The following is a 9,320-nucleotide window of genomic DNA, read 5'->3' as shown; positions in this document are numbered from 1 at the left end:
AAACTTTAATAGATTGTGGGTCCCCCCAGTGTACCCCTCTGGGCCCAGTATGGTCCCCCTACCTCTTTTACTTTTTGAGTTATCGAGCTTGTCCGAACGCATTTTCTGGTTTTCATCCCTTATCCTAACCCTAACCCTAACCCTAACCCTAACCCTACCCTAACCCTAACCCTAACCCTTAACCCTAACCCTACCTAACCCTAACCCTTACCCTAACCCTAACCCTAACCCTAACCCTAACCCTTACCCTAACCCTACCCTAACCCTAACCCTAACCCTAACCCTAACCCTAACCCTAACCCTAACCCTAACCCTAACCCTAACCCTAACCCTAACCCTAACCCTAACCCTAACCCTAACCCCATTCAGGGTGACCCCCAAAAACTTGTACAATTGGGAGCATTTTAGGGCGCTAACGCCTGGACCGAGGTCCCCGGGGCCCGGGGACCGGCTACGAAAATCGGGGGGGCCCCCGTAGCCCGCGTGACCCGCCCTACCGGATTTCAGGAGCCGCGCGCCGCCCCCGGCCGGCCGGCAAAGTCGGCGGGTTTCGGCCCGGGATCCCCCCAAATGGCAGATCAGGGCGCGATACCGACCCGCGCCGCCAGATGGCGTATTGTCACGTCGGTATACATTTACACGGGGGATATGCCATCTCGGTATCAGGCCCCGTTATGGCGCATCGGTCTCCGGTTTTGCCACGCGGGCATCAAAATGAACGGGGCCTGCCATTCCGGTGTCAAGCTCGACCGAAATATGCCACCCGGGCGTCAAAATCGTCAAACATGTCATCCCGGTATCAAAATAAACGGGGGACGTGCCAGACGGGCGTCAGACTCATACAAATTGTCATCTCGGTATCAAAATCGACGGGGACCGTGCCAGACGGGCGTCAAACTCAACGGGAGATGTCATCCCGGTATCGAAATCGACGGGAATCTGCCACCCGGGCGTCAAACTCGTCCAGCATGTCATCTCGGTATCAAAATCAACGGGGAACGTGCCAGACGGGCGTCAAACTCATTGAAACTGTCATCTCGGTATCACAATCGACGGGGACAGTGCCACCCGGGCGTCAAACTCTACGGGATATGTCATCTCGGTATCAAAATCGACGGGAATCTGCCACCCGGGCGTCAAAATCGTCGAACATGTCATCCCGGTATCAAAATCAACGAGGACTTGCCATCCCGGCATCAACTTCAAGGTAAGTCACACTTTGTCGTTTTTTTCCTCTCCGCACACAGGACCTGTCATTTCGGTATCAACATCGACGGGGACCGTGCAAGATGGGCGTCAAACTCATAGAAACTGTCATTTCGGTATCAACATCGACGGGGACCGTGCAAGATGGGCGTCAAACTCATAGAAACTGTCATTTCGGTATCAAAATCGACGGGGACCGTGCAAGATGGGCGTCAAACTCATAGAAACTGTCATTTCGGTATCAAAATCAACGGACCTGCCATACTGGTATCAATGTAAAGGTAAGTCACACTTTGTCGGTTTGTCTCCACAGGAACTGTCATTTCGGTATAAAAGTCAGCGGGACTTGCAATACCGGTATCAATGTCAAGGTAAGTCTCACGCAGCGCGCCACGCATGCACGCGCACGCACGCGCGCCGCACGCACGCGCACGCAGGCATGCGCACACAGCGCACATGCACGCGCCCGCATGTACGCGCATCCCCAGGAGGGATCCACGCAGCCGCCATACCAACCCGATAGCCCCAACCTACCATCCACTCGTGTTTTGCCTTACGGGACACTTCACCGTATACCTGTATGGCAGGCTTCAAAGAGTTCAGTCTGAAACATTGTTGCATTGTGATTCCAGTGGTCCACTGGTTAAGGAATCTTGCTGTCACCCAGGCATGTGGGGTTCGAATCCATACGGCTACTGTGTAGTCACACTATTGCTTTAGAACGGTGGATGCCATCCGGGAAGGGAGTTAGGGTCTCCCTTATTGCAACGAATCAGGGGAGCGCCATTGAGGAGAACCCATCCCTATTCCCGAATGACAGCTAGCTGCTTGCAGCTAGCTGTCATCCGGGAAGGGAGTTAGGGTCTCCCTTATTGCAGCGAATCAGGGGAGGGCCATTGAGGAGAACCCATCCCTATTCCCGAATGACAGCTAGCTGCTTGCAGCTAGCTGTCATCCGGGAAGGGAGTTAGGGTCTCCCTTATTGCAACGAATCAGGGGAGCGCCATTGAGGAGAACCCATCCCTATTCCCGAATGACAGCTTGCTGCTTGCAGCTAGCTGTCATCAGGGAATGGAGTTAGGGTCTCCCTTATTGCAACGAATCAGGGGAGCGCCATTGAGGAGAACCCATCCCTATTCCCGAATGACAGCTAGCTGCTTGCAGCTAGCTGTCATCCGGGAAGGGAGTTAGGGTCTCCCTTATTGCAGCGAATCAGGGGAGGGCCATTGAGGAGAACCCATCCCTATTCCCGAATGACAGCTAGCTGCTTGCAGCTAGCTGTCATCAGAATGGAGTTAGGGTCTCCCTTATTGCAGCGAATCAGGGGAGTGCCATTGAGGAGAACCCATCCCTATTCCCGAATGACAGCTAGCTGCTTGCAGCTAGCTGTCATCGGAAGGAGTTAGGGTCTCCCTTATTGCAGCGAATCAGGGGAGGGCCATTGAGGAGAACCCATCCCTATTCCCGAATGACAGCTAGCTGCTTGCAGCTAGCTGTCATCCGGGAAGGGAGTTAGGGTCTCCCTTATTGCAGCGAATCAGGGGAGGGCCATTGAGGAGAGCCCATCCCTATTCCCGGATGGCAGCTTGCTTCCAGCCAGTATCAAACTCAATGGGACCTACAAGACATAAGTGCTATCAGGCCAATATTGATGTGTGTGTGTGTGTGGCTACATCCACTCGTATGGCAAACCTGTTCCGACCATATGGCAAGATCACAACCCCAGGAGGGCTCCAGGAAGCCCGCAGTGCATCCCCCCATAGCCCTAACCCAACATCCACTCGTATGGCACACCTCTGCCGACCAAATGGCAAGATGCCAACCCCACGAGGGATCCGGGAAGCCCCCAGTGCATCCCCCCCATTGCCCTAACCCAACATCCACTCGTATGGCAAACCTCTTCCGACCAAATGGCAAGATGCCAACCCCACGAGGGCTCCAGGAAGCCGGGCAAGCCGCAGTGCATCCCCCCCATTGCCCTAACCTACCCTAACCCAACATCCACTCGTATGGCACACATCCTCCCACCATATGGCAACATCACAACCCCAGGAGGGATCCGGGAAGCCCGCAGTGCATCCCCCCATAGCCCTAACCTACCCTAACCCAACATCCACTCGTATGGCACACCCCTCCGACCATATGGCAACATCACAACCCCAGGAGGGATCCGGGAAGCCCGCAGTGCATCCCCCCATAGCCCTAACCTACCCTAACCCAACATCCACTCGTATGGCACACATCCTCCCACCATATGGCAACATCACAACCCCAGGAGGGATCCGGGAAGCCCGCAGTGCATCCCCCCATAGCCCTAACCTACCCTAACCCAACATCCACTGTGGCACATCCTCCGACCATATGGCAACATCACAACCCCAGGAGGGATCCGGGAAGCCCGCAGTGCATCCCCCCATAGCCCTAACCTACCCTAACCCAACATCCACTCGTATGGCACACCCCTCCGACCATATGGCAACATCACAACCCCAGGAGGGATCCGGGAAGCCCGCAGTGCATCCCCCCATAGCCCTAACCTACCCTAACCCAACATCCACTCGTATGGCACACCTCTGCCGACCAAATGGCAAGATCACAACCCCAGGAGGGATCCGGGAAGCCCGCAGTGCATCCCCCCATAGCCCTAACCTACCCTAACCCAACATCCACTCGTATGGCACACCCCTCCGACCATATGGCAACATCACAACCCCAGGAGGGATCCGGGAAGCCCGCAGTGCATCCCCCCATTGCCCTAACCTAACATCCACTCGTATGGCAAACCTCTGCCGACCAAATGGCAAGATCACAACCCCACGAGGGATCCGGGAAGCCCGCAGTGCATCCCCCCATAGCCCTAACCCAACATCCACTCGTATGGCACACCTCTTCCCACCATATGGCACGCTCACACCCCCAGGAGGGATCCAGGAAGCCCCCAGTGCCAGACCCCAGTGCCAGACCCCAGTGCCAGACCCCAGTGCCAGCAGCCGTGCAAGCGGCCGGGCATCCCCCCCATAGCCCTAACCTACCCTAACCTACCTTACCCCCGTATGGCACGCCCCTCCGACGATATGGCACACTTAAGCACCCCTCCGCGGACTAGACCCTCCAGGCGCGCGCCCCGGAAGTTCGTGCCCCTGGTAAGGTGCCACGTAGGTATCAAAATCGCTTGCAATATCGGTATCAAGGTCAATGTAAGTCACACTTGGTCACATTTCACCATGGGGCTTGCCATCCGCTCGTATGGCAAACCTCTTCCCACCATATGGCAAGATCACACCCCCAGGAGGGATCCGGGAAGCCCGCAGTGCATCCCCCCATTGCCCTAACCTACCCTAACCTAACATCCACTCGTATGGCACACCCCTCCGACGATATGGCACACTTAAGCACCCCTCCGCGGACTAGACCCTCCAGGCGCGCGCCCCGGAAGTTCGTGCCCCTGGTAAGGTGCCACGTAGGTATCAAAATCGCTTGCAATATCGGTATCAAGGTCAATGTAAGTGACACTTGGTCACATTTCACCATGGGACTTGTCATCTCGGCATCAGACTCAATGGGACTTGCCATGTCGGCGTCAATGTCAGGTAAGTGACACTTTGTGATATTTCTCAACGAGACTTGTCACCTCGTATCAGACTCAATGGGGACTTGCCATCCCGGTATCGTTCTCAATGGACTTGACATTTGGGATCGTCCAGGATAAAACCACGAGGGCGTATTCCAACAGTGTGCCTGCGCCCGTGGCACAGTGGGTAAGACACGGACTCCGGAGAGGCGGGGATCGAAGCCAGCCTGGTCGTTTTTTTCTACATGGCACTTGGATAGGGAGGGTTTTGGCCATGCATGGATGTCCTCCCTGTATGGACGTACTCTCCCTGTTGGAGAAGGGAGCCAGGCGAACCATTCCCACCCGGGAAAACGGGGGTCGATCCCACCGCGACGCTACTGGTTCCGATTATGAGGAGAGGTCCTTCGGGACCCTTTTGGACATGCATTATTGAATTTCTCTATTAGAGAAGTGGTCAGGGCAAAGACTCCCCACCGGAGAGAACCGGGTTCGATACCACTAAACTACTGGTTCCGGTGATAGATGGGGGTTCTCGGTTCGATACCACTAGATTACTGGTGACGGAACGCATGGGGTGTTCCTTTCGAACGCTTTTTCCTCCCACCAACGATGGGCAGCGAGACCGATGCATGTTTGACACTTGGGTTGCCTGAAAAACACTCCAATGTTGCAGGTACACCACGTGGACATCCGGGAACGCCCTGGTGCACCAGGTGGCAGACCTACAAGAGATAAGCACTATGAGGCCAATAATGACATGTGTGTGGCGACAGTCGTGAGGTTAATTCCCCAGACTGTCGTTCCGCAGACCTGGTACGATTCCCAGAGATTACTCGCAGAACTCAACTCAGTGCAGCGCCCATTAAGGAGGATTTCTCAATGATCCTTGATGGGCCAGCACTGATGGAAACATAAGTGCCTTCCTGCCATTTTGGAAGGCTCAAATATGAATATGTTGGACACTCAAACACCCTCCCCGTTACACAGTGGTTAAAGCACATGCTTTCCACCGGGAGAGTGGTGTTCGATTCGAGGCCAGACGAGCAATAACCAGAGGGATGGTCATTCATGGTCATGTGCCAATGATCCTGAACGGCCATCTCTTTTCATGGACATGAAGTGCAATCAGGGACACCCGAAACATATTCCAGCATTGCAGCCATAAGGGAACCGGGTTAGGGTCTCCCTGGTGTCAGCGAATCAGGTAAGTGCAATCAGGGACACCCGAAACATATTCAGGATTGCAGCCATAAGGGAACCGGGTTAGGGTCTCCCTGGTGTCAGCGAATCAGGTAAGTGCAATCAGGGACACCGGAACATATTCAGGATTGCAGCCATAAGGGAACCGGGTTAGGGTCTCCCTGGTGTCAGCGAATCAGGTAAGTGCAATCAGGGACACCGAACATATTCCAGGATTGCAGCCATAAGGGAACCGGGTTAGGGTCTCCCTGGTGTCAGCGAATCAGGTAAGTGCAATCAGGGACACCGAACATATTCCAGGATTGCAGCCATAAGGGAACCGGGTTAGGGTCTCCCTGGTGTCAGCGAATCAGGTAAGTGCAATCAGAGACACCCGAAACATATTCCAGGATTGCAGCCATAAGGGAACCGGGTTAGGGTCTCCCTGGTGTCAGCGAATCAGGTAAGTGCAATCAGGGACACCGGAACATATTCCAGGATTGCAGCCATAAGGGAACCGGGTTAGGGTCTCCCTGGTGTCAGCGAATCAGGTAAGTGCAATTCAGGGACACCGAACATATTCCAGGATTGCAGCCATAAGGGAACCGGGTTAGGGTCTCCCTGGTGTCAGCGAATCAGGTAAGTGCAATCAGGGACACCGGAACATATTCCAGGATTGCAGCCATAAGGGAACCGGGTTAGGGTCTCCCTGGTGTCAGCGAATCAGGTAAGTGCAATCAGGGACACCCGAAACATATTCCAGGATTGCAGCCATAAGGGAACCGGGTTAGGGTCTCCCTGGTGTCAGCGAATCAGGTAAGTGCAATCAGGGACACCCGAAACATATTCCAGCATTGCAGCCATAAGGGAACCGGGTTAGGGTCTCCCTGGTGTCAGCGAATCAGGTAAGTGCAATCAGGGACACCCGGAACATATTCCAGGATTGCAGCCATAAGGGAACCGGGTTAGGGTCTCCCTGGTGTCAGCGAATCAGGTAAGTGCAATCAGGGACACCGAACATATTCCAGGATTGCAGCCATAAGGGAACCGGGTTAGGGTCTCCCTGGTGTCAGCGAATCAGGTAAGTGCATTCAGGGACACCGGAACATATTCCAGGATTGCAGCCATAAGGGAACCGGGTTAGGGTCTCCCTGGTGTCAGCGAATCAGGTAAGTGCATTCAGGGACACCCGGAACATATTCCAGGATTGCAGCCATAAGGGAACCGGGTTAGGGTCTCCCTGGTGTCAGCGAATCAGGTAAGTGCAATTAGGGACACCGGGAACCTATTCCCGGATGGCAGCCATACGCACCCCTAAACTGCACTTTCGGCGTTATTCACCATGGGATCCTAAGGGAAACGACATTCAAAGGGGCTAAAAGGGGGGTTCCCGTGCCTTGAGTGGGCCAAAAGTAGGCTCGGACCCTCCCACACGACGGGACGGATAAACGACTCAAGGCACGACGTTCTCCGAAGCCCCCACCCGCTCTGGGGGGCGTTTGCCTTACGGGAGAACCATGTAGGAATCCCGGATTGCAAGTCATTTGCCATCCGGGCGTCATTCAACATGGGAATTATGCAATTCGGGAAACGACCTTCAAAGGGGCTAAAAGGGCGGTTCCCGTGCCTTGATTGGGCAAAATGTGCGCTCGGACCCTCCCACACACCGGGACGGATAAACAGAACCAGGTAGAACGTTCTGCAAAGCACCCCCTGCTCTGGGGGGGATTTGCCTTATGGGAGAACTGTGCACCCCTAAACTGCACTTTCGGCGTCATTCACCATGGGATCCTAAGGGAAACGACATTCAAAGGGGCTAAAAGGGGGGTTCCCGTGCCTTGAGTGGGCCAAAAGTAGGCTCGGACCCTCCCACACGACGGGACGGATAAACGACTCAAGGCACGACGTTCTCCGAAGCCCCCCCCCGCTCTGGGGGGGGATTGCCGAACCGGAGAACCAAGTAGGAATCCAGGATTGCAAGTCATTTGCCATCCGGGCGTCATTCACCATGGGAATTATGCAATTCGGGAAACGAACTTCAAAGGGGCTAAAAGGGCGGTTCCCGTGCCTTGATTGGGCCAAAAGTGGGCTCGGACCCTCCCACACGCCGGGACGGATAAACAGAACCAGGTAGAACGTTCTCCAAAGCCCCCCCCTGCTCTGGGGGGGGATTTCCCTTATGGGAGAAGTCACTCATATTCCTGTATGGCCGGCATCAATGACTGAGGTGTTAGGGTCTCCCTTATTGCAGCGAATCAGGGGAGTGCCATTGAGGAGAACCTATCCCTATTCCCGAATGACAGCTAGCTGCAAAGCAGCTAGCTGTCATCAGGGAATGGAGTTAGGGTCTCCCTTATTGCAGCGAATCAGGGGAGTGCCATTGAGGAGAACCCATCCCTATTCCCGAATGACAGCTAGCTGCTTGCAGCTAGCTGTCATCAGGGAATGGAGTTAGGGTCTCCCTTATTGCAGCGAATCAGGGGAGTGCCATTGAGGAGAACCCATCCCTATTCCCGAATGACAGCTAGCTGCTTTGCAGCTAGCTGTCATCAGGGAATGGAGTTAGGGTCTCCCTTATTGCAGCGAATCAGGGGAGGGCCATTGAGGAGAACCTATCCCTATTCCCGAATGACAGCTAGCTGCTTGCAGCTAGCTGTCATCCGGGAAGGGGAGACCCGTGTCCGTGGTTGCAGCAACACAGGTAAGTTACACTAAGTGTCGTTGAATCCCATTCCCATTCATGGGAACTTTTCAATCTCTTACCTTTCCTTCTTTCTTTCCTTCTTCCAAGAGTGGTGCAGCTCCAGAAGAAGTGAAACCGGATGTGTACTGATCAATGTGCAATTTTGGAGAATAAGAAAATTCTGCTATGTTGAAGACTAATGTTCTTAAAATAAAGGAAGACTTTTCTTGAACAAGAGTGAACATTTATTTACAAAATCGAAAACACACTTATAAAACAGTTATGAACAAATTGAAAAAACAAGAATGAACATCTATTTACAAAATCAAAAACACACTTATAAAACAGTTATTAAAAAAGGGAAAAAAACAAGAATGAACATCTATTTACAAATTCAAAAACACACTTATAAAACAGTTATTAAAAAAGGGAAAAAAACAAGAATGAACATCTATTTACAAATTCAAAAACACACTTATAAAACAGTTATTAAAAAAGGGAAAAAAACAAGAATGAACATCTATTTACAAATTCAAAAACACACTTATAAAACAGTTATTAAAAAAGGGAAAAAAACAAGAATGAACATCTATTTACAAAATCAAAAACACACTTATAAAACAGTAAAAAGAACGAATGAACACATTTATTTACAAAAAAGGAAACACTAAAAGATAA

General features: G+C 52.9%; 1 protein-coding gene across 1 annotated transcript in view; it reads right to left on the bottom strand.

Moving 5' to 3' along the window:
- Positions 1 to 102, bottom strand: part of LOC122828650 (A disintegrin and metalloproteinase with thrombospondin motifs 3-like) — a 56,247-nt gene extending 56,145 nt beyond the window's left edge. The window contains exon 1 of the mRNA XM_044112404.1: positions 63 to 102. Coding sequence (XP_043968339.1) covers positions 63 to 102 — 40 coding nt within the window. The remainder of the gene's footprint in view (positions 1 to 62) is intronic.
- Between the last annotated feature and the right edge of the window lie 9,218 nt (positions 103 to 9,320).

This window comes from Gambusia affinis, linkage group LG03 (assembly GCF_019740435.1).
Source record: "Gambusia affinis linkage group LG03, SWU_Gaff_1.0, whole genome shotgun sequence".
NCBI lineage: Eukaryota > Metazoa > Chordata > Actinopteri > Cyprinodontiformes > Poeciliidae > Gambusia > Gambusia affinis.
Note: the sequence above shows the minus strand (reverse complement) of the source record. Positions and strands in the feature narration are given on the sequence as shown.